The sequence below is a fragment of the Eublepharis macularius genome, chromosome 3, assembly GCF_028583425.1.
Source record: "Eublepharis macularius isolate TG4126 chromosome 3, MPM_Emac_v1.0, whole genome shotgun sequence".
In the NCBI taxonomy this organism is placed as follows: Eukaryota; Metazoa; Chordata; class Lepidosauria; order Squamata; family Eublepharidae; genus Eublepharis; species Eublepharis macularius.
In genome coordinates, this window is record NC_072792.1 from 89554984 (window position 1) to 89581464 (window position 26481).

Sequence of the window (26481 nt, forward strand, 5' to 3'; positions counted from 1 at the left end):
ATAGGCCTCCGGTAGACCTGAAGCCTGCTGGTGACGCGCAGCCACGGACCGCTCGGATCCGACCTGCTCGGATCCGACACTCCCCTCAGACCAACACCGCTGGCTACGGGCAGACTGTGCAGGCGACGGATCCCTAGTCGCCTCTCGGATCCAACGACGCGGAGCCGGGCTCGATTCCGGTGTTGGCGAACGCCGTCCACTCGACAGGACCACATAGGCCCCCGGATCCGGCACCTCTTCCTCAAGGAGGGGACGGTCAGGGGAGTCCAGGTGAGGTGATGGCGTAGGTGGAGACACCAGGACCAACTCTTCTGTAGACCGGCGCCGAGGGGACCGAGAGCGATGCTTGGACTTCTTAGCCTTCTTCTTTGGAACAGACTCGGAGGAGGCTTTTGGAACCGATGCCCTCTTGGTTGACGCCTTCCGCGCAGCCTCCGGTCCCGGGACTGTCGCAGGCCCTTCGATCGACGCCGGGGCTGACCTTATCGGATCCGACTCGCTCGGTTCCAGCCTCGGAGCCGACCTCCCCGGTTCCGACCTCACCGACGCCGACTTATGCGGAGACTTCGACGACCTCGCCACCGAGCTTGCCCTCGACGCCGGCTTGCCTGCCGGGTGGGATGTAGCCACCAATTTGGAAGAGGCCCCAGAGCCCGCTCGAGACCGGCCCCCGGCATGGGTGGGGGTTCGGCCAGCCTTCTCCGCGGCCCCCGGTTTCTCCGCCTCGGAGGGCCCAGGGGCGTCCAAGACCCGCTGCCACAGTGAAGCCTTGAGGCGGGTGGACCGCTCCTGCCTGGCTTTATGCGTGAACCCCTGGCAGACCTTGCAAGTGGGGACTACATGTTCCTCCCCCAGGCAAAGCAGGCAAAGGCTATGCCCATCCGTTTGGGCCATTTTAGCACGGCACTGGGCACAGTGCTTAAATAGGGCTGTAGAAGCCATTCCGAGGGGCAAACCAAAACGCGAAGTCAAACACAGTCCGGGTCAAATACTGTACCAAGATCAGTCCGTCCAAATCACTAAGCAGAAGAGAAGTCAAATCCAGAATCCAAGTCAAGTCACGAAAAAAGCAATCCAAAGACACAAACAAGCACGGAGCTACAAGCGAACGTTCTCCTCAAGCGGCGGCAAGAAGAGAACTGGGGGAAGGGGCCGTTGGCCGCTGGAGGAGCATGTGACCGTTTGGGCGGGAAATGGTCGCTGAGGCGCGTGGCAAACGGCCCCTTCGGAGCTAGGAAAGCGGTGAAGAATCTTCCGGCGGCTGGCCTGCGCGTGCGCAGTACCCATGTGTGGAGGCACAGAAGAACGAAGATGAAGAAAGAGTGAGGGCAGAATGACCATATATATGGGGAAGCTGATAAGAAGAAGGTATGAACAGGGATAGAATGGCAGATGTTCTGTCGCGAGACTAAGTTTGAAAAACAGACAATAGCCAATCCAAAGATGTGAAAGAAGTCAGATGCTTTGCCTTGAGTATGACTTTCGTTTCTCCAATGTGATGTAATGTACCTTTAAAATAGCATGTACTCCTTTGTTCTGGTGACACACTCAGAGCTCACCTAATAGTAGTGTGTCCTGGCTTTTCTTTACAACATCCTTCATTAGACTTCATCACCTGTGTGTATTCATTTCTCTTAATTGGCTAAGATAACCAGACACACATAATTTGGGTACAACAGTACTGCTATAAGACCTCGTAGAGCTGGCTTATCTCTTGCCATTGGAATATGTCCTCCATTGGAGATTCCAGAGTATTTTCAGATTCTAACTGCACTAAGTTACAGAACGGCTTTTATGTTGGCCCATCTGAATGCTTTTCCTTCAACAGTTATGACAGGAAGAATACTATTGACCACAATCTTCTTGAATGTCCTGTTTTTAGATGCTAGAAATGAGTTGATATTTCCTTTGATTGGAAATAATCTAATTTCTTGGAGGCTAACATCTCACGGTTGTTAAGTGATTGGGAACAACAAATGATGCTACAGGTTGCAAATTATTTGATAGGAGTGATAGTGCATCAGACTTCTAAACTCCTTTAGTATTCTAGTTATGTTTTCTACTCAAGACAATGGTTGAATTAACAGTAATGCAAGTAATTAATTTTGTGAGTACAGGCTCCTGGTTAGAGCATTGGACTAGGATTTGGGAGACTCAGCCTTGAACCCCTGCTTTACCATTGCTCTGGCTAAGCAACCTTAGAATCATAGAACCATAGGGTTGGAAGGTACTTCCAGGGTCATCTAGTTAAACCCTCTGCATAATGCAGGAAATTCACAATTACCTCCTTCCATCTTGTGCCAGTCACTCTTGTCTCTCAATCTAACCTACCTCACAGAGTGGGTATGAACATAAAATAGAGGGAGGACCACAAATCCATTCTCTGCACTGTTGATATGTCACATCTTATGCTGGGTTTTTTGTTACAAATACAGCCTTAAAAGTAGGTCATTTATATTGAAATTAGATACATGCTTTGGGGGAGGAAAGGAACGAATTGAGAATGCTGAACTGGAAATGTAAAAAGTCAAGCCTTCCCAATTTCTAGCTAACTACTGATACCTAGTCAGTAGTACCAGCATATTCGTGCATTTAAGAGCCAGAAATAGGTGTTGTTCTGACTGGCAAGCTTTCTGATGTCTACTTGGCAATCCAAAATCAGCTGAATATAGCTGAGCAACTGCAATACCCTGAATTAATATTCTTAGAAAACTTCTTTTTACCTCTTCTAGGAAATGGAAAGAGTGACGATAGGCAATGGCAGATTTTACCCAATTGGAATTGCTATTGCATTAGGGTCCACACTTACTTCCATCAGAGCCACATTTTTCAATATGCACACTATTCCCGATTATAGTATAGCTGCCCGCATTACAAAGTGATCTAAACAGCCTAAAATATAGGCATAGAGTGATATTTTAAACATTGGCCTCAGTTAACAGAAACTTTCCAATCTAAAATTTGCTTCCATTCTTTTCAAAGATACTTTTTGAAAAGAGCAGACTCAAGTGTATGGAGACAGAAAATAAAAACTGAAAAATATGAACAGATAAAATAATATTACAAATAGAAAACCTCTTAGCTGGCTAACTACATTAGGTGAAAAGAAAGCTGTCACTGTACAAGCTTTAGTGAAGCTATTCTGTCCTTTCGTAAATGAACCTTTTCCTGAGGGAAAAGAAAATTAGAAATATCTTTGAAAGAGCTGGAACATGTTTATGGTGAAAATTCATTGCAGTGCAATCTTATTCATTTTATTATTAAATACCGTATTTACTTCCAAGAACTCCATGGAAACCAAAGGGGAAAAATTATTTGTCAGCTGTGCAATATCCTTCATGCCAGAGTAGACTTTATGGGTTATAATTCTAGATCTGTATCATTACATTTTCACGTTATCTCTGGCTTTAAAAACACCTCCTTTCTTGTGGAAGTCATATAAATCAATACCGCAATCAATTCTATTCAGCAAGTTTTAGAAGCAGCTTATTCACTGTAGTACAGAGTATAGAAAATGAAATTAAAACCAAATGTACTGTATGCAATGAAGTGGAACCTTTTTAATAATCTGTAAAAATGTCAGACAAGGTATTTGCTGGATGCAAACATACACATCATACAATTTTTGTTGGAATTGCTTTTTAAAAAATGCTTGCTCCACAGCAAGAGTTGACATAAGGCTGGATGATCACTTAACCATGGTTAAGAAATCAGAAAAGGCCTGCACGAGCATGTAATTTCCCCTCACCACCCCTGATGCTAATTCCCCAAGCCCTTCCTTAATTATTAACCTGAAATATGACTCCAGAAACTCTACCTCGGCACAAATATTATAGACTTCTTAGTCTTCACACCCTCATTTTCACAGAAACAAAGACTGACTTACCTGTAAGGACATAGTCATACTTGTTGACATTGTTCAGCTTCAGTCCTTCATACAGTTCATGAAGCTCATCTGCATTCAGCACTTGCCCCTTCCAGTGATCATAACCTGAAAGGGGGTAGAAACAACAACAAATAACATGAATGGCCTTTTCATTTACAATCAAACTTAACATTACATGGGACATTCATGATTGGATATCAGTCCAAGTTAAACTGAGGCCATGATGTTTGGATAAGGGGAGGCTAGCCCTTTCCCTCCACACAAGTCGCTTCCTGAAGCTGCTACCAGCAGTACTAGAGGAAAAAAGACAGGCACCCCTCTGCTTCAGGAGGCAGTTTCAATCATGGAAACAGTATATAAGCATGTGGGGATGTGTTAACCTCCAATGCTGCTCTGAAGCCTTTCAATTCTGGAAAATCCAAACACAGATCTCATGCATCATGTGTAGGTTTCACACATCTCATTTCAAGAAAAACATTACAATATTGGCAAGGATCATCAGTGAGCAAAACATATAGACATTAGGAAGCACAATTGGCTGTCAGAAATTACTTGTATGCACTCAGGGCATGATGGCATGGCTTGGGTGCACATGCAAGTTTTGAGGCAGTTTTTAAGGACCAGAATCAGAAGATTCGGCATGTGGCACCAGCAGATTTAGCAATGAATTAGGAATAACACGCTTTTCTAAAAGCCTGATTTCCTAGAGATAAAGTGAGAATATGGTGACAAATCTAGGCAACCCCCCTGCTCATATTTAGGCACAAGCTAACAAGATGGTCTTTAGCAAACCACTATCCCTTAGTCTCTCACATTTACACTACCAGGAAATAATACAAGGAAAGGATTATTGAGATAATACATGTGAAGCATTTTGAGCAATAGCATGCTATAAACATGCTAAGTATTATTATTCTCCAGTGACCTGGGACAGACTGACATTGAATAGCCAATATCAACAAGGGTTCACAAACTCTGTTGTAGCCTCTTCCCTGGCTAATAAAGATTCAAAAATAGTCCCCATTAGAGTAGCATTGCCATTCTAACATGCTGGAAACATACCCTCCTTCAGAGAATGCATGCATATATAAAATGCTTCTGCTCTATTCAGTCAAGCGTCTCGTGACAGATAGAGGGTGATGGCTACCGAGACAAGTCACCACCACCACCACTGTAACTAGTATGGCTTAGGGACCCTGAACTGGATGGTATGCGGGGCTTAGGTGCTGTTGAGTTGCTTCTGACTTATAGCAACCCTGAGTGGAAAGGCAGAATACAAATGTTTATACAAAATAAACAAATTTAAATAAATAAATAACACATAAGCTCACTTGCACATGGGCATATGCACACAAATGCACACTTTTTTGTACTGTGTCAGCAGAGAGGCAGGATGCGCTTAAGTAAGTCAGAACATGGTATTGTGACTTGCTGCAACTGCTAGCTTCATTTCTTAATTTGCCTTGAGCCAATTCCTGCTATGACACTTCTATAGGAAATTAACTGAGTCTGAAGCAAGCAGTTGTCTACATGGACTGTTTGAGGAACAAATTACCTATGAGTTCCCAGCAGACACAAAATTAACAAAATACTAGTCAACAGAGAAAATGAAAAAGTAATACCAATTTTTAAAACAGAACACAGAACAATAAAAACATCGAAGTAAAACAATGACTAAGTATATAGTATCTAAGGTTGGCACATTCTGTGGGTAGTACAAATAATGAACAGAATATAACAATACACATAATGATGTAATATATATCACTTCCACATGACCAAGCACAACTCTATAATCATCAGACCATATACAGGTCAGCCATAAGGCTTTCTTCAATGGTTATTAATGCTACACAGCAAGTATCTGCTTATAAACTAACATAGACCTATGGTTGTTGTGGGTTTTCCGGGCTGTATTGCCGTGGTCTTGGCATTGTAGTTCCTGACGTTTCGCCAGCAGCTGTGACTGGCATCTTCAGAGGTGTAGCACCAAAAGACAGAGATCTCTCAGTGTCACAGTGTGGAGAAGATGTTGGCAGGTGATTTATATCTACTCAGGAAGGTGGGTTTGGGCTGAGTCATCCTGTAAGTGTTTCCCCGGGTGTGGAATGCTAATGGCGGGAGGCTTCACTGTATCCTGAGGAGGTTCTTTTGCATATGGATTGGTGCTTGATATGCTAATCTTCTCTGCAGGGCTATTGTAGGGTGTAGAGTATTTTGTTAGCCTGGTGTTTTTGAGGACTAGAAACCATGCCCTATTCATTCTTTAAGTTTCTTCTTTCCTGTTGAAATTGTGCTTATGCTTATGAATTTCAATGGCTTCCCTGTGCAATCTGATGAAGTAGTTGGAAGTGTTGTCCAGTATTTTAGTGTCCTGGAATACTGGAAAAATACTCTGTCTTTTGGTGCTACACCTCTGAAGATGCCAGTCACAGCTGCTGGCGAAACGTCAGGAACTACAATGCCAAGACCACAGCTATAAAGTCCGGAAAATCCACAACAAACATCGTTCTCCAGCCATGAAAGCCTTCAACAATATAACGACTTCCGGTTTGGGATTCATGGAGGTCTAACGCAGCTCCATTTGTGGAGCTGACCGGATTGCCGTTTTAACCGGCCGGAGGGGTGAAAATAACCCGCGGCCGACTGCTCTCAGGCGGGGAGCAGGCAAAGAACGCTCAAGACCCTAGGGTGAGTTAGATCTCGGACGAGGGGGGGCTCTACACAAGGAGTCTCCCCCCCGATCCTTGAGGTCCCACCTTGCGACGGGTCGGCTATAATCTCTGCGGCAATTTTGGGGCCAATTCGGCTGGCATAAGACCTACATACCCAAGCTTCGATCGGGGAGGGAAGTCGAGAGGAGAATTTAAGATCGAAACAGCGATTACAACCCGAGAAAGCTGGAGAGAAGGTAAAGATCGCTATCTCTTGAAACGGGACAGATTGACAAAAACAGAGAGGAAAGAAAGTAGACTTTTAAACTGCAACAGACTAGCGAAAAGGAGGTGAAGACTCGGCAGGAGTTGTATTTTAAAAGAGACTAAGTTTAAAGAAGTTATTACAAAAATCGGACTATTGTTTTGAATACCTGTGGTTTTGGAGCTGTGGGAAAAAGACACCATCGCGAGACCTGCTGTGGGAAGACGGGAGACAGGAAGTGCGTAACAACAATAGAGTGGCTGGAGGGAAGCGGCCCTTGCCAAAGGACAGGAAGTGGGGAATCGCCATCTTTGAAAGTGGAAGGGTCGTGGCTTCAGCGGAAGAGGAAGTAGGCCATCTTGGATTATAATAACATAGAGAAACCATAGAGAAAAGACGCCCGACATTTTGGATATAAAAAATTAATTTTGGCAAAGATTGGGACATTTAAAAAAAAAAAGGAAAACGTTTAATTATACGCCACGGAGCTGAGGAAGAGAGCAGATTCGTGGGAGCGAGCTAAAGCAAGCCCCACGATGTCGAAAAAAGAGTGGCAATCGGCAATAGAAAACTTGGACAAAAAACTTATAGACATGATGAAAGAACTTAAGGACACGAAATTGGAGCTTATTAAAGAGGTCAAGGAAGTTACACAGACAGTAAAGTCGGAGCTGTCAGAAGTGAAAAAAGGTGTGGAAACGATTAGCAGTGAATTACAAGGAACGCAGCAGAGAGTTAAAACAGTAGAAGACGCGATGGAGAATTTAATAGACACGCAACAAACAGAGATGAGGCTGGTGAAGGGGAGGATGTCAGTTGCAGAAACTAAACACATGGAGAAGCAGCTTCGTTTTCGTGGTCTGCCAGAAGTGGAAGGGAAGTCAGCGCAAGAACAGATGACTGAGGTGTTGGCTGATTACCTGGGGAAGGAGGAGGAGGAAATTGTGGCTATCCTAGATGTGGCGTATCGTGTGAACTCGAGAATTGCAACCCAGAGGAAACTACCAAGGGATGTGATTGTGCAGTTTACAACTAGAAATATGAAAGAGAGGATTGTGACCAAACAATTTCAAGATCCATTGGAGATTGATGGCAAGACGATTATTATAATGAAGGAACTGCCCAGATCAGTGTTATTGGACAGGAAAAAATATAGAGTGCTAATTCAGACTTTGAAGGACATGAATATCAGATACAGATGGGAGTTACCGGAAGGAGTGTCCTTTGAGTTTGGAGGGGCAAAAAAACGTATCAGATCTGAGCGGGAGATGGAGAGATTTATCAAGGACAATGAAAAAGACTTACCAACAAAACCATGAATATGGAGTGTAAAGTATTATCTTGGAATATAAATGGACTAAACTCACCGAATAAGAGAAAAAATATTTTTCATTGGCTACTAAAACAAAAATGTGATATTGTTTGTTTGCAGGAGACCCACATTAGAAAACAGGATGTAAAATATCTAAAATCTGGAAAATTGGGCAAAGAATTTGTAGCGGCTTCCAACAAGAAAAAAAGAGGAGTGGTGTTGTATATAAAAGAGGAGCTGCAGCCAAAATTTGTTATGAGAGATGTGGAAGCTAGATTTGTAGCAGTGGAATGTAATTGGAACTTAAAGAGAGTGTTGGTAGTCGGACTTTATGCACCTAACGGTGCAAAGGAAAGCTTCTTTGAGGACTTAAGGAAGCACCTAGACGATCTTGTATATGACCAGATAATTCTTGCTGGAGATTTCAATGGAGTGACAGATTTGGAATTAGACAAAAAGACTACAAAAGCACAAAAGAAAAGAGGACTATTGCCAAAGCTTTTTTTTGAGTTGATTCAACAAGAGACTCTCGAAGACGTATGGAGGAGAGAATATCCTAAAACCAAACAGTTTACTTTTTATTCTGCAAGGCATCTTACATTATCAAGAATTGATATGATCTGGGCCTCAAAGGACTTAGCGCTATGGACTAAGGAGGTAGAAATAATGCCGATGGTAGGCTCAGATCACAACCCAATTATGTGGAAATTTGGAAAAAGGAGAAAAAGGAAAGCCTGGAGAATAAATGAGGACCTGTTACAGGAAAGTGAGAATATGGAAACACTGAGAAGAGAGACTAAGTTTTTTATACAATACAACGTGAATAAAGAAGTACCAACCAGTAAAGTTTGGGATGCGTACAAGGCGGTTGTAAGGGGCATACTAATGGACTTAAATGGTAGAGCAAGGAAAAAGAAAGAGGAGAAAAGACAAGAGATTGAGGAGAAAATAAAGGCCAAAGAAGTACAGTTAAAAAAGAGACCAGGGAAAAAGAAAATACATCAGGAAATCAAAATTCTTCAAGAATAGTTAACAGCAATGAGTAACAAAGAATTGGAGTGGAACCTTAAAAGACTGAATCAAAAAGCTTTTGAGGGTGCTAATAAACCTGGGAAATATTTGGCATGGCAATTAAAGAAGAAAAGGGAAAAGAAAATAATAAATAAAATTTGTGAAGAAAACAAAACGTATTTGGAGCAGACTACCATTAGCAGAGCCTTTTATAAATTTTACGCTAAGCTGTATAATAAAAAAGAAGTAAACAAAGAATCAATAGCATCATATTTGGAGAAAACTAAACTTCCAGAGATCTCGGAAGCTTGGAGAAATAAGTTGAACAGTGAAGTAACTGATGAGGAAATAAATATGGCAATACAATCCGCAAAGCTAGGAAAGGCGCCAGGGCCAGATGGACTTACGGCTAAATTTTATAAGACAATGGCCAATGAACTGGCACCATTCCTAAAAGAGGTGATGAACGGAGTTTTTAGGGATCAAAGAATTCCAGACACTTGGAGCGAAGCGAATATATCATTGATCCCAAAAGAGGGCCAAGATCTGACTAGCGTGAAAAATTATAGGCCTATATCACTACTCAATAATGACTATAAAATTTTTGCGAAGATATTGGCGGAGAGATTGAAGGGGTGGCTCTCGGAAGTCATAGAGGAGGAACAAGCAGGCTTTTTGCCAGACAGACAAATAAGAGACAACTTAAGGACAGTGATCAATGCTATTGAATACTACGACAAGCGTTGTGACAAAGAGGTTGGTTTCTTCTTTGTAGACGCTGAAAAAGCGTTTGACAATTTAAACTGGGATTTTATGTTTGCCACTATGGAAAAGCTACAACTGGGAGAAAGATTCGTCAGAGCAATCAAGGAAATCTATAGAGACCAGACTGCAGCAATTGTAGTGAATGATGAATTGACCAAAAAATTGACGATTAGTAAAGGAACAAGACAAGGTTGCCCGTTATCTCCATTGTTGTTCATTTTAGTATTGGAGATTCTGATGATACAAATTCGACAAGATGAGGAAATACGAGGAATAAAAATAAAGGACTACTCATATAAGGTCAGAGCATTTGCAGACGACATAATGTTAATTGTAGAAGACCCACTGGAGAACATGCCAAAAGTGATAGGCAAGATCAAGGAGTTTGGAGATTTGGCAGGTTTCCTCATTAACAAAAAGAAGTCAAAGATATTATGCAAAAACATGACTAAGCAGAAACAACAATTGTTAATGGAAACAACGGATTGTGAAGTAACTAGTAAGGTGAAATACTTGGGAGTTGAGCTGACTGCAAAAAATATAGATTTGTTCAAGAATAATTATGAAAAATTATGGACTCAGATAGAGAGAGACTTGATCAAATGGAATAGATTGAACCTGTCATGGTTGGGCAGGATTGCAGCAGTTAAGATGAATGTGTTACCAAGAGTAATGTTTTTGTTACAGACAATACCAATCATCAGAGACTCTAAACAATTTGAAAAATGGCAGAGGAAAATATCAGATTTTGTTTGGGCAGGCAAGAAGCCTCGAGTGAAAGTAAAAGTTTTACAAGATGCAAAGGAGAGAGGCGGAATGCAACTGCCCAATCTGAGACTTTACCATGATGCAATCTGCCTAGTTTGGCTAAAAGAGTGGATGACATTAAAGAATAAGAAACTATTAGCCCTAGAGGGATATAAAAAAATTTTTGGATGGCACGCATACCTATGGCATGACAAAGTAAAGGTCAACTCGATGTTCCTGCATCATTTTGTAAGGAGAAGTCTATTTACAATCTGGAAGAAGTATAGAACTTACTTACAAGAAGGAACCCCCTTGTGGGTGGTTCCATATGAGGTGATAGATCCGAGAGCTGTGGATAATGAACAACAATGTTTAACGTATAAAGAAATAACTAAGATTGAAGTATCTAAACTTAGAATCAAGACGCAAGAGGAACTATCACCTAACTATGATTGGTTTCAGTATAGACAGATTAGAGACTTATATAACTCAGACTTTGCAAAAGGGGGCATACGAACAGAGAACTCGGAACTAGAGCAGACCCTTCTTAAAGAAGACAAGAAAAGAATATCCAAGGTATACCAAGTATTGCTGAAATGGTATACTGAGGATGAGATAGTTAAAACACAGATGGTGAAATGGGCTATAAATTTCAATAAAGAAATAACAATGGAGGCATGGGAATACTTGTGGAAAACTACAATGAAGACAACGACATGTATTAATATTAAAGAGAACATTTTCAAAATGATCTATCGTTGGTACATGACACCAAAGAAGATTGCGCTAGGGAATTTGAATACTTCTAATAAATGCTGGAAATGTAAGAAACATGAGGGCTCCCTCTATCATATGTGGTGGTCGTGTGAGGTAGCTAGGCAGTTCTGGGGGGAAATAATAAGAGAAATGAGTGAAATTTTACAGTTTCAAATAAATAAGAACCCAGAACTCCTGCTGCTAAACTTGGGAATGGAGGGAATTCCAGCCCATCATAGGACGTTGATTTTTTATATGACTGCAGCAGCTAGACTTTTGTATGCGCAGAAATGGAAAGTACAAGAAGTACCAACTATTGAAGATTGGATCTACAAATTGCTGTATATGGCTGAAATGGACAAGATGACAAGAAAACTGAGAGATCTGGACTCAGGGCAGTTCAACACAGACTGGGAGAAGCTGAAACAATACCTGGAGAAGAAATGGGAGGTGGGAGGAAAACTGTGGCAGTTTGAGAACTACTGAAATATAATAAAAGTATAAAAGAGAGGGGTGACTTTACCGGGGGAGGAAGAGAAATGTGAATTTATAAGCAGTTAGATTAATTGATCGAGATATATATAGATATGTATAGGTCAACTGATAGAGAATAATTAATGATAAGGTTTAAACATGAGGATTGACTAACTAACAATATTTTCTTTCTTTGACAAGATTTATATGCACCAAACTGAATGTATAGAAGAGTTAAATTGATTGAGTATCTGAGGAGCTATATAGAATTACCATAAAAAGTTGAAATGAGTAATATATAGAGAACAAATCAAATTGTTTGATTTAAATGTGGGAAATTTTTATGGTTTATGATATATAGGTTTATATAGAATTATTCAAAACTGGAAAATGGGATAAATTGTTTATCTAAAGACGTATAGTTTGGGTGTATAATAATTAAAGGAGTTAATGATGCACTGCTTAATATAATGGAGAATGTATATCTGTTTTAGACAGAGGAATTTAATAGAAGTAAGGGAAAAGGGACAGAGGGTGGGAAAGCTGTTGGAAGTCAACAAAAGGGGGGGAAAGGGAGGGGGTTAGAAACGAAAAATTAGGGGAAAATTGATTGTAATGTAAAAATAAAAATGTTCTAACCCAATAAAAAATTTTTCAAAAAAAAAAAACAATATAACATAGACCTGGCCAGGCAGAGAATGAAAAAAAAATGTTATATGCGGTCATGAAATGAGCTGATATAAATCCCAAACTTCCATTCAAAATCAGTATGTGTTACCTTGCCACACTTATGGGAATAATATTTCCAATGTCCCATGTACCTTTCCAGCCTGATGAGAGCAAAATATGTCCACACAGAGTGTCCAGCAACAGCAATACTGATCTGTATTACTTCCTTGTGTGTATTGCTATATTCTGTTTATTATTTGTACTATACAATGGGAAGGTACCAAACTTAGTGCTTCATCTCTGTATCAATTTCAGTATTTTGTTCATTTTAGTTTGTTTTTCTCAACTCTTTTTGATACCTAATTAATTTTGGGTTGGGTTTTTCCCCTTCATTTTTTTTCTCCCTACAGACACCACATATATGCCAGGGGCTCAAAACTGCCTTTGCACTGCCTATTTAAAGTTCATCTATTCTACAACCCATGTGCTAAAAAATCTTTCAAAGCAAGCCCAAATACAGGAATTAACACAGAGATCATTTACTGAGTAGTAATTTAGCCATTCTTATTGCCCCACCAAGTGGTCTGGAGAATTTTACCAATTCCCTTAGGGTTGCCGATCTACAGGTGAGCACTAGAGAGCTCCCAAAATTACAACTAACCTCTAAACTCCTGGAGAAAAATGAGTGTTTTGGAGGGTGGACTCTATGGCATTATACGTCGCTAATGTTCCTCCCCTTCCCAAACCCTGCCTCCTCCAGCTCCACCCACAAATATACAGGAATTTCCCAACTCAGAATTAGCAACCCTAAATTCTCTGCCTCTCCCAATTTCTGACCAGATGCAGAAGTGATAAGATTCACCTCACCATTTGGCAGTAAGAGTGTGTGATTCTGTATAAACAGTCTGAAAATATACCTGAAAATAATTTACCTGTATTTTTTCGGTACATTCCGGAATCCCAATCATATTCAGGATTCCTGGATATACTGGTTTTACTATCTTGATTAATCCCACAAATATTTGGGATTAACTGAGTTTGTGATTTTAAAGGTCACAGTAACTTGTTTTTGTCTTTTGGTAGGTTTCCTGGACAAAAAAGAGGGAGTGGGGAGGGAGAAGGCTATCACAGGCAATGGTATTGCGTGTTAGTAGGAGCTCTACTGTACCCAATCACAGTGATTCTCCCACCCACAAGATGGCCTCCTGGCTGTAGCTTCAGGGTGATAGATTCTGGAGCGCATCCTTTTGGCTATGCTAATCTGACTGTGCCATACTTCTGTTCTGCTGCCAAGTTGGTTCTGCTGATTCTCTGGTTTGGCATTGGTTCTGCAGGGATTCTCTGGTTTGATGTTGGTGCTGTTGGGCTTTGTTGGTTCTTTTTGCATTGGGAGGCTTTTTGTCATTGGTTGCTCTTTTGTGTTTGGCTAAGGCTTTTTTGCCCTGGAGTAAGCATTGGATTCCACCCCCACCCTAGGAAACAATGGAGAATAGCCAGGGCAGCTTATTCAGAGGCCTGCAGAAGTGTACCCCTTGATCCAATCTGCTTGAAACACTTCGGTGGTCTTTAGAGTACAGGCAGCCCTCACTTTGCTGCAATTTTGGTGCAATTTGCATTAAAAACAGCCCCTCCAACCCCCCCCCCCCCCCGCCGATTCTCCCATAAGGAATAATGCATCCAGTTAATTTTGGAATCCAAGGAGAGGGGAACCTGGATTTGAATACAAAATCTGTATGGAAGGACCCAAGTGTCAAGATATTTCTAGCCTTCCCAATACTCAAGTCTAAACATTACTTTTTTTTAGTGCATGTCCCTACTTGGCAGCGCAATACAAGCAACTGGCTGACCAAGTGATTACATGCTCATTGTTTGTAACAAGTTGCCACCTGTAACTGACTCTGAAAGGCTGGCAAGAGCTGAAGTAGTAGAGGAAGGCAGAGGAACTTGTTATGGAAGTTCTGGTTACAGCTTAAGCAACTGCCTTGGATCGGTGGCTCTCATACACAAGCTGCTGTCACACATCAGCAATTTTCTTCCATGGTCATGAAAGCTTAAACCGTGTGCACACTTTCCCAATATTTATTCATTGAATTTTTACCCTGTGCTTCCTCCAAGGAACTCAGGATAGCATATATAGGTCTTCCCTCCTATATTTTAACATCACAGCAACCCTATGAGGTAGGTTAGGCCGAGAGAGAATGACTATTCCAAGGTCACCCAACGAAAGTGGGATTTGAACCCATGTCCCCCCTCTAATCAGTACACCACACTGGTGTAACTCAAGGGTTTAATGTCCTTCATCTAAATCCGGATATGTATTAATGACATGAAAGTTTTAAAAGTCTAAATTGTGACAACAGATGATGAATCAAAAACATTAATTCACATAAGCCCACAACCACAATTAGAACTCAGTTTGCCAGATCAGACTAGTCCTGTAGTTGAATAAACTAAAATCAGATTAATCTAATACTTTCTGGTCCAGTATTTTATTTTCCAGAGGACAAAAAGCAACATTAATAGCCTCATTTATTCAGGGACAGCAAGTGGGGGTCTTCCTTCTTTGGAATCTACCTTCCTTCCTTTCCGTTTATCCGTATTCAGTAAAGATCCAATCTAGTTCAATTCAAAGTTGCCTTTCTCTCTCTGCCCCCACCCATATACTTCTTCTGGAAATATTGCCACTAATACTGCATCTGTGTATGCACAAAGTCCACTCCCAGGGTCAAGAGGGGCATGTATAAGAGCCGCACATGTGTAGCCTCTGTCCTCCACTTACTTTAGCAACATATTCCATAAATATATTTTGCATTTTGACATGTGACAGTGTAACAGTTTGAACAAGCATACAGTTGGTGCCAAGAATACTTAGTAAATAAATACTGAAACACTGAGTACTTTGGAAGGGAAAGATCATTCAAGGACACAGCACCACAGAAAGAATGACAGGAGATACTGGGCAAGCACTAAGTGGGTCAACATACTAACCCTTTTATTGTGGGAGACAAAGATTAAAATCTCTAGCACATATTTCAGAAAAGAGAAGTTTAGCCTTTGTATTTTAAATTCTCTTTAATTAATTGGCTTTAGAACAGTGGAGTTCAACTTAATTAAAAGTCTTTGATCAAAGCCCACTCTGCAACAGCAGATCCCAAGGACAAATTTATTATGTCTTTAACGCTCTGGACTCATCTGTGTGATTTTGTGAATACATGGTGCTGGGACCAAAACATATACTCATTCCAAATTCACATTTCTGTTAATACACTGGAAGCTTGCGCTATGACCATGGACATGTATGTGTGAAGTTCGCTACCAGAAAGAAAACTACATATTCTGAACTGTTACATGCACAGCACAAACTAATGTAACTAATTCTATTTGAAAGAATTCAAAGTTCAGGGTCATTTGAAGTGAACTACATTCAATCAAAGGTAGAGGACATTCATTTCCCATCTTAACATTTAAAAATAGAAGACGTGGCTATGTCTTTCTCATATGGGGTTTCATGGCTTATTTAAATCTTCCATTTTTATGAACTATTCAACAACAGGAAGTTAGACAGAATATATCTACTGATTTCTTGAAATTCTGCATCCCTGACACTTTTGACAGCAACCCACAGGCTAAGCAGGTGCATAGCCACTTTTTTGTGATTAAAACTCAGTTTTGCAGTATAAAAATATCGTTGCACTCTACCCTCCTTATTTTTTACTAGGAATACAATTTTTAAAAAGCAACATTCTCTTTAGCTGGGGAAGAGACTGCAAATACACTAATATTCCATTCACATGGGATTTAAATTCTTAGAAGCGCGGGCGCCCGACTTACCGGGTGCCCGGTTTGCTGCCGGGAGGCGCGGGGGCAGGGCAGGCGCGGCGGACGGCGTGCTGGCTGACTCGGTCTCAGCCGGGCAGCCAGCACCCAATCAATTTTGAATTCCGGCCGGCCAATCAGCCGGCCGGGGGCGGGGCCGGGCCAGCCAACGGACCTCAGGGAGGCAGTCTTCCCTCTGGTCCGCTGGCTGGGTATTTATTTAGGGCCTGGCCCGGCCTCGCATCACTCGGCTCGGGCGGCGAAGGAGTGAAGAGCTTCGAGAGAGGGAGCGGCGAGCGGCGAGAAGGCGCAGAGAGGAAGCGAGCGGCGTCGGACCGGCAGCACGGAGGCTGAAGCCGGGGAGGTTTAGCTGAGTCTCCCCCGTCGACGCCCGGCTCCACTGCCTCCCGGCTTGGGCCCCTTTGGCTCTCCACTTCTCCGCTGGCCGTGCAACCACGCGGCCGGGCTCCCTGCCCCTCCTGTTAGCTCAGGGCAGGTGGGAGCGCCGTGGTTGGGGACCCGGGGCAGAGCTGAGCCCAGGCCCCACCGCGGTGAAGACACCCAGCGAGGAAGGGAGGACCGCGTGGTGCAACCCACGCAGCCGTTCCGCAGCCTCCAGTTGCTCCCGGCCCCTCTGTTAGCCAGGGCAGGGGAGCGGCAGCACCACCCCGCCCCAACGGAAGCCACCACCGGCCAGGGCATGGCTCCAACCAGGCAGGCTGGCGGGGCAGGGAAGAAGGCACAGGGGGGTGACAAGGCAGCACCAGCGCCCCCCGGGGGGCCCAACAAGGGGGCTGCCGGCAGCAGGAGCAAGAAGGGCCCCATAGGTGGAAAGCCCAAGCAGCCGGCCGGGGGTCAGGGGAAGAAGCCTCACGTTGGGAGGCGCCAGCGTCAGCCATCCCCAGAGGGCTCCTCACCCTCCAGGGAGCTCCCCCACACCACGGTTTCCAGGGAGGCTAAGGGGCTTGCAAAGGGGGCACGTGCCCGGCTTCCCCCCCCCGGAAAAAAGGGCTCAGTACAAGGAGGGGGGGCTGCTGAGGAGAGCACAGCCACCTTCCTCCAGAGTATCAGCCGCACCTTGGAGCTACTCTCAGCCAAGGTGGAGAGCTTGGGGAACTCCAGGCCTGGGGGAGTCGCACCTCCCCCAGGGCCTGTCGAGGTCCCCTCTAACGGGCGCAACAAGAGAAGAAGCAGCCCTGCCAGGGGGCGCCGAGGGGAGAGGTCATCGAGCTCCAGTTCCAGGAGCTCCAGCCGCAGGCGGCGCCCCTCCACTAAAAGAAGGAAGGCCCCCAGGAAGACGAGCCAAAGCCGCCGGCACCAGGAGGATTCAGACAGCGAGGGATCCACAGGTGAGTCCTCCTCAGAAGATGAGTGCGGCGGGGCGGGCTACTGGGAAGCAGGGGCTGCCATCCCCGGGCTCCCAGGCTGGGCCTTGCGGCGCAGGGGGGCAGCTGGCGTTGGGGACTTCCGGGAGGTTTGGGGAACAGAGGACAGCGAAACACCCCCCCTCTCCTCTAGGTCCTTCACGGGCGATGAGGATCCCCCGGGGATTCATTTATCTCGCAAGGCCCGGGAGAGAATCCTAAACGGGTTCTACGTGGACGTTTTCTCCCTCCTCAGGCCGGAGGCAGAGGATGGGAGGTGCGCCCTGTCCAACAAACGGGATAAAAAGACACCAAAAAAGGAGACAGCTGAACGGACCTTTAGTAACTGGATGGAAGGGTTCACTGTCTACATGGGGATGGTGCAGATAGCGTATCCGCAACGAGGGTGGCACCTGTCCAACCATTTGGGCAAAGTCCTGCGGGCCCGGGCCCTGGCTGGGGAGGTGGCAGCTATGGACTACGATGAGGCCTTCCGGAAGAGGGCTTCCCAGAACCCCAGGGCCAGGTGGGACCTCATCAGCCAGAAGCTCTGGCTCTGGCTGGTGGGCCCCCATATGAAAGGGCGGGCTGAGCCTGCCCGGGGGGGGCGTTGGTTCAGCCGGCGGGACAGGCCTCGCGGCCTGTGCTGGGAATTCAATCAGGGCAAGTGCCAGCGGTCCAAGTGCCGTTACGAGCACTGTTGCAAGTCTTGTGGTGCCCCGCACTCCCGCCAGGTATGCCCGCGAGGATCCCAGGCCACGGCTCCCTTTCGGGGGGGCCGGTCCTCCAATAGCGGTGCCCATAGGGATGGGGGGTCGAGTTCCACCGCCGGTCACCAGTCCAGCAGCAGCAGCAAGTAGCCCTGGCGGCGCTGAGTTAGGGTTGGCTTGCACACCTATCCGCCTGCAGGCCCTCCGCCCCCTCCTGGCACAATACCCTAACAGGCTGGCGGCCGCCTTCCTGATGGAAGGCTTCTCCAAAGGCTTCCAAATTCCTTTCACGGGCCCCCGTGTGGCCACTTCCTCGGGCAACCTTAAGTCTGCAAGGGAGTTGCCCAAGGTGGTCGCTGCCAAAATTGCCAAGGAGGTGGGGGCTGGCCGGGTGTCCGGCCCCTTCTCTTTCCCCCCCGTTACCTAACCTCAGGGTTTCTCCTCTGGGGGTCGTCCCCAAGAAGGCCCCTGGGGAGTTCAGACTCATACATCACTTGTCATACCCGCGTGGTTCTTCAGTCAATGATTGCATCCCCCAGGAGCTGTGCTCAGTGAGATACGCCTCCTTTGACCAGGCGGTCCGCCTTGTCCAGTCCTGTGGGCGGGGGGCCCTCTTGGCCAAGTGTGATGTCCAATCCGCTTTCAGGCTACTTCCAGTTCACCCTCAGGACTTTTGCCTCCTGGGCTTCAAGTTCAGGGATCAATGGTACGTGGACAGGGCCATGCCCATGGGGTGCTCCGTTGCCTGTGCCGCCTTTGAGGCATTCAGCACCTTCCTGGAGTGGGCCGCCAAGGATCGCATGGGTTCCCCCCACATTACTCATTACCTCGATGATTTCCTGATCATGGCGCCCCCTGGTGGTCACACTTGTGCCATTCGGCTTAGGATCTTCCAGGACTTGGCTGATGAGCTGGGGGTCCCACTCGCGCCGGAAAAGACGGAGGGCCCCTCCTTCCGTCTCACTTACCTGGGGATTGAACTCGACTCTGAGGCAGGCCTTTCTCGTCTCCCCCCGGACAAGTTAGCCCGGCTACGGGCCATCATTGAGTCCATGCTCCCCCGGGAGAAGTGCACCTTAAGGGACCTCCAGTCCATCATAGGGCATCTTAACTTTGCCTGCCTGGTGGTTTCCCCGGGCCAGGCCTTCTGCGTTCGCCTGGCTAGGGCGTGCAGAGGGGCATCGGCACCGCACCATCACATACGGCTCACTAAGGGAATAAAGGAGGATCTCAGGGTCTGGGGGGAGTTCCTCTCCAATTACAATGGGGTTTCGCTGTGGCAAGGCGCCCTCTCTCCAGGCTCCGACTTGCAGGTGCAGTCGGATGCAGCGGGCAGCCTGGGGTTTGGGGTCTTCTTCAAAGATAGGTGGTGCGCCCAGCGATGGCCCTCATCCTGGGCCAGCTCCGGGATCCTCAGGGACCTCACCTTCCTGGAGCTGTTTCCAATCTTGGTCGCCGTTACAATCTGGCGGAAGGAGTTCAGGGACAAACGGGTCCTCTTCTGGTGCAACAACCAGGCTTCAGTCCGGGTGATTAACAAGCAGTCCTCTCGCTCTGAGCGGGTCATGCGGCTCATCCGGCATTTTGTTCTATGCTGTCTTTCCGCTAACATCTCATTTTCAGCCCGGCACGTAGCAGGTTTGGATAACAGCATGGCAGATGCGCTGTCTCGCTTCCAGATGGAGAAGTTCTTCTCGCTGGTCCCTCAAGCGGCACGCACTCCCGACCCGTTCCCGGCGAACCTGTGGCAGATTGGCAAGACACAGTGACACAGGGAATTCTCAGCTCGGTGGCTCCCTCTACTCTGCGGGCTTACGCCAAGGCAGTGGCGCGCTTCCTCACCTTCGTCGGAAAGGAAGGAGAGCGGGACCCCTGGCCGCCATCCAAGACCACAGTGCTGCATTACCTGGCCCACCTGCAAGGATCTGGCTTCGCTCCAGGAACCATGCGGCGCGAGTTGTCGGGAATCTCTTTCGTCTGCAAGGCAGAAGGATTCCCTGATCCATGTGACGGTTTCCAGGCTCGCAGGGCCATAGAGGGGTGGGGCAGGGTCTCCCCACGGGCACCTGACCAGCGCAGGCCCATCACCCTGCCCATCCTGCGGGCGATTGTGCAGGCGCTCCCCGACATCTGCTGGTCTTCGTACGAGGAGCAGCTTGTACGCGTGGCCTTCACCCTGGCCTTTTTCGGAGCCTTCAGGGTCAGCGAACTGGTGGCGGGGTCACGCCAGGATGCCTCTGGCAGGGCCCTGGGAGCAGGGGACGTGGTTCTTTCCAGGCGCAGGGTCACCATCTCAGTCCGGCAATCCAAAACTGACCAACGGGGCCGGGGGGTCTCTGTCATCCTGCGGGCCTCTCGGGAGCAGGCCACCTGTCCAGTCAGGGCCGTCCAGTCTTTCCTGGCAGTCCGGCCTCCCCTCCCTGGCCCCTTCCTGGTGCACAGGGGCGGCGCCCCATTTACACGCTACCAGTTCGCGGCCCTTCTGCGGGCATGCCTACAGGCAGCAGGGTTCCCGCCAGCGGACTTCGCATCCCATTCCTTCCGCATTGGCGCAGCCACGGTGGCGGCAGGCCTCGGGCTCCCCGCATCTGCCATCCAGCAGCTCGGCCGCTGGCGGTCCCGGGCCTTCCGCACTTACATCCGCCCCACCCGGGCTCTGGCTCATTGAGTCTGTTTATGCTTCATGTTTCAGGGTGCCGGAGGATTGTTTGGATTTGCGGCCACAGTATCGTGCATTGGGCCGGAAAGTATGCGGCGTCCTCAGGATGGGGAAGACACCTCGGGTTGGACGATCGCATCAAGATTCGCTGGATTGGCTCCCGGGGCATGCGGTGGGAGGCGCTGGTTCCCACCTTGTTTTGGCAGGCCCGCCGGGAGAGCTCACCCGACGCCTTGATCATCCAGCTGGGAGAAAACGACCTGGGCAGGCGGGAGGCTCCGGAGCTGAAACGGGCGATGTGCAGCGACCTGGACTATCTAAGGGGGCTGTTCCCTCGGACTTTCTTCCTGTGGTCGGACTTGCTCCAGAGGCGCTGCTGGCGTTTTGCGTGCCACCCCGAGAAGGTGGACGGAATCCGGCAAAGGGTGGCCCGCGCCATGGGACATTACATCTCTGCTGCTCATTCTGCACTCAGACATCTCGTTCCGCATGGAGGCATTGTTCCGCCCAGATGGGGTGCATCTGTCCAGCTGGGGGCAGGACATTTAGGAGTTAAAGAGAATGGCCGTTTCCGTAATGAAAGCTGAGCAGCACAGAGGGGAAACCCCCACGGAAACCAAACAAAACACCAATCAGTTAATAAACTTTGAAAGTTCTTAAAGTGCCAGTGCAATATGCAGTGCAAACTTTTAACATGAAAAGTATCAAATTCATTCAAATTACATTCATATACAATAGCATAAACATTCAGATAAACTCTACAGTAGTACTTGTAAACATTCAGATAAACTCTACAGTAGTAGTTATAGCAGCATAAACAGAAAGTGTCCAGAAGTATGCACAGACTACAGAGGTACACCCCTCCTAATGACGATGTTCATGCTGTCCTTTATTCCATATTCTTCCAACAGGGATATATAAGAAGCTAAGACCTTTATCCTCCACGCTCAATCTGGGGCCGGCTGCAAATCACAGATTTCGTGCCCACTTCATCAGGAGCGTGATTTATATCCCATCCATTATTCTTATTCACAATAAAGATTACTAATTAGTCAACCTGGAGTCTGGCTGCTGCCTGTTCTTTAACGCGTCGGGGGCAGGACATTTGGCTGCAGGACCTCAGGGATGGTCTGCTGGAGTGGTTGCGGCGGTAGGAGCTTTGGCGGTTGGTCATTGGATCGGATCTCTTTTGGGGGAATCAGGGCCTCCGCCCTGGTTCCTGTAAGGGGATTCCCATAAGGAATCTTGGGGGTGAGTCACGGAGGTGCACGTCCAGCTCGGGGGCTGCCAGGCGGACTCACCACCAGGCGGCAGGGGAATCATGCAGGGGTGTACACCCAGATGATCTCCCCCTTAATGCCGCTCCTTGGGTGCCCCCCCTCAGCTGGGGCCTGAGGGGGGAGGGTTCATCGGCTGGCAGGTGGGTCAGCCGATGCGTGGGGATCCGATCCATATGACTGCCCTCGCTCCTTACCTGCTGTTCGCAATAAAGTTGTGTGGTCTCAGTTTGTCGCCAGCGCCTGCCACCCGTCGCGCCATCAGCCTAGGCTGCAACCACCCTGCACATTATATAGTTTTTAAAAATTAAGAATTTGTTACTCTTATTGCTACATATTAAGAAATGAAGCAAAATAAACAATAAAAACAATTGGGCCTCTGAATGTGACTTTGTATTGCATTTATAGGAAACAGCATCCAAGGCATGAGAAATGGTAAGCCCACTATACTCAGCGCTATTCAGACATCCTCTGGAGTACGATGTCCTGTTCTAGGTGCCACACTTTGAGAAAGATGTAGTCAAATTGGTATTGGTTGTGAAGTAGGCAACAAAAATGGTTGGGGCCTGGAAAACAATTCCTATGAAGAAGGGTTGAATGAATTTGGTATGTTTACCAAATTGATATGTTGAGAGAAGACTAAGGAGACATGATTATGCTCTTAAATCCCTGGTGGGCTGTCATATAGAAGAAAGTAAAGACTTGTTCTCCTTCGAAGAACTAGATTGGGTCTAAGATTACAGGATGGCAGATTTCAGCTGAGTATTAGGGAATACTTCCTAATTGTGGGAACAGTTTGTTACTGCAGAGAGGTCCTGCAGAAAGACTTCAGAGGTTGAACCAACCATCTCTCTGGGATGCTCTAGCTTTTTTTTTTTAAATTTAGCAGGGGGTCAAACGAGAGGGCTGTATACGGCCCCTTACAATTCTAAACAGATTGATTCCTCTTGTAAGGCCTATCTGTTTTCATCCAGTGTTCTTGTACAGCACTAGAGACATTTGTATTCATTTAATGATTGATTTATACATTAGCACTCTGCATTCAACTGACTTCTCAGAAATTGGTATACAAGAGGGACTTTCCTCACCAAACTTAGCACAGAATGTTTAGTGAATCTTTAAGAATGCTAAAAGCCCCCACTAAAACTCTACTCTACAACAGCTTGTTTTCAACATCAAGAAGCTTATTACAATTCCCTCATTTTCTGCAAAACATAAAAAAACACTAAATATAGCAAGGAAAAAAGCAATTCCAACACAAAACAAATTAGTTTTTCTGTGTTTCAGATAAGATACATAATTTCAATTCAAAAAGAGTCCAGTAGCACCATTAAGACTAACCAATTTTATTGTAGCATAAGCTTTCGAGAATCAAGTTCTCTTCGTCAGATGCATCTGACGAAGAGAACTTGATTCTCGAAAGCTTATGCTACAATAAAATTGCTTAGTCTTAAAGGTGTTACTGGACTCTTTTTGATTTTGCTACTACAGACTAACACGGCTAACTCCTCTGGATCTATAATTTCAATTGTATTTATTTTACTACATTTATAGTCGGCCTTTCTCCCTGAGACTCAAAGTGGATGACAATGTAAATCAATGCAATCCATATGAGAAATCTAAGAGCTGTACAAGGACTAGGATTTCAAAAATTTGAACAAGCACAGAATATTAGACATTATACCAAATACATACAAAGCAGAAAAAATGGTATTACATCAGTAGAAAATAATGTAGTGATTGCAGTATAATATATACAGCAGGTATGTTATATGCACAGTGGTTTAGACCACAGACTCTTTCCCTTTATAAAGTTCTTTTCTGAACCATTCTCCTACAGACTAACACGGCTAACTCCTCTGCAGTATAGCTCCTATTATCTTTATAAAAATGCCTTCCTGAATAATTTTGTTTTACATAGATTGTGGAATAATAGAAGCATGACAGACTTCCTGACCTCCTTGGGCAAGCCGTTCCACAAGCTGGGGGCCACAACAGAGAATGCTTGTTCGGACAGTCAGTGATCTTGCCCAAGGTGGTGCCTGCAAAAGGCCTACTCAGATGAGCAAAGCTTCACGTTGGAGCATAGGAAGAAAGGTGGTTCTGCAGATATAAGGTCCAGGGCCATGCAAGACTTTGTTTTTGATAGCCAATACCTTGAGTTAAACCCAGTAACTGATAGTCAGCCAATGGAGTGACTGCAGAATCAGTGTAATATGCTTACTCCACTCAGCTCCTGATAATAACTGAGATGCAGCACTCCATATCGACTGGCGTCTCAGTTCCAGGAACGAATACAGGTCTAGAGGAAGTCTCCTGAGAGAAGTTTTTAAGGAGGTTATGGGAAAAGAACATGAATGGCAAATGAGAAACAGTGGGAGGAAAAGCTTGATAGGAAGGGGTGGGCAGAAAAGAACATTTGGATAGACTTACAACATGCAGTGAAGCTACTCATAATTCAGTATATTGCTTCAACTGCAACATGCATTTGTGCCTGTAGTTTCAAATGCTTCACACAATGATGTGGAGAAATAAGTTTTGATCTGGGCTGGACAAAACCTTCACCGTTTTTAAGTTTTTCTTTCTCATGGCAAAGAACAGGCAAGAGGAGGAAAGTTAAATGCCTCACTCATCAATGGCTTAGAAATGCTCAAGGCCTTCCCAGCCAGAAACAATAAAATGGTAGGCTCATACCTCCAGTTAGAAGCTGAAGCCTAGAAGGGTTGCAGAGACTTGAGGGGGTGAAGAGAGGTTAGCAGGCATCTCCTTGGGGACTTCAAGAATGGATTCTTTGACCCACAGGGGATAAGAGATAATAAAATTCCTTGGCTGATTCCATTTGGGGCTATGAGCTCCAGCTAAAGGCTGTCACTTCCATGTGGAGATGACAAAGGGCTGGCTGCCCGAACAAAGATGCCAAGGTAATGGGAAACTTTTATATTACTGTACCTACCAAACTTAAAGAGTCTGCCTTAGAACAAGGCCACCTAGGATGGGTACAGAGTTAGGAACAAAGGAACTGTGTGTTTACACCTTTCTCAATCTGATGCTTTACTGAGAGTATGTGAGTGGAAATTTTATCTTTAATAAATTCTTTACTGTTTTGAAGGCTGGTAGTTGTTCTCTGTATACCACAGACCTCCCAACATTCGAGCTCAGTATTTAAAAATGGCACTAGGGGAAGGGAGGCAGTCATGTGATAAATTACTGATTCTCTGGGAGTGCACAAGTGCAGTAAACTGTCCCCATGATAATCATTCACTGAGTAACAGGAAATGCAGGAAGTAGGTGGAGTCTCAGAACAGCAACACAGGAAGGTAAGCTGGGAGCACTAGCTGTCTCTTAGGGTAATTCCTAAAACAGCCAGTTGGTGGCAATGGTACCCCAAAAAAGGAGAGAAACCCCCTCCAAGGGTCAGGCAAGCTGAGACCGGCATGTCACCCGGCAGAGACTCAGAGCCAAACTACAAGAGACGCCTGACACAGGTCGGACACTTGTCAGCTTCCCTCAAGTTTTGATGGGAAATGTAGGCAGCTTGGCAGAATGTTGGACAAGTGACAGTTGAAAAGTCCATTGGACAGCAGTCGGAGAGCCAAGCTGCAAGACCAGGATGCCTACATTTCCCATCAAAACTTGAGGGAAGCTGACAAGTGTCCAACCTGTGTCAGGTGTCACTTGTAGCTTGGCTCTCAGGTGTCTGCTGGTGCCTAGATGCCTTAGAGAACTGAATGAAGTAGTGTCTGTGTGTCAGTGGGGACATTCCACCACAAATGGCAAAAAAATTCAGCAGCAAGAAGTTCAAGAGGTTCTTCAGATCCTGAATCAATCTTATCTGTTAAATTGAAACTGAAAAATTATTTGCTTTAAAATACACAAACTAGCTTAGCTCTGGAACACCAAGCATTGGAAGCAAACTGATAAAATATATCATATACATGTTAATAACAAATGTGCAAAATGCTTCAGATCAGGCATCTTTATTCAGTTGAAGCCTGAACAACAAAATGTATTTTCTTGCAATTTATAGAGCGCGTGACAAACTGCAACTCATCCCCCCTTTCCTCTCTTTCAAGAAAAGAGCATCTACGTAGGCTGCATGACAGCTCCTTTTATTCG

At 45.7% G+C, this 26481-nt stretch overlaps 1 protein-coding gene across 2 annotated transcripts in view; it reads right to left on the reverse strand.

The window, feature by feature from the left end:
* Positions 1–26481, reverse strand: part of PDXK (pyridoxal kinase) — a 99292-nt gene that overhangs the window by 48922 nt on the left and 23889 nt on the right. For both annotated transcript variants that reach the window (XR_008596657.1, XM_054973456.1), the window contains exon 3: positions 3887–3991. Coding sequence is in view for 1 of the 2 variants with exons in the window: in XM_054973456.1 (XP_054829431.1) it covers positions 3887–3991 (105 nt within the window). In the remaining variant the exon portion in view is untranslated. The remainder of the gene's footprint in view (positions 1–3886; positions 3992–26481) is intronic.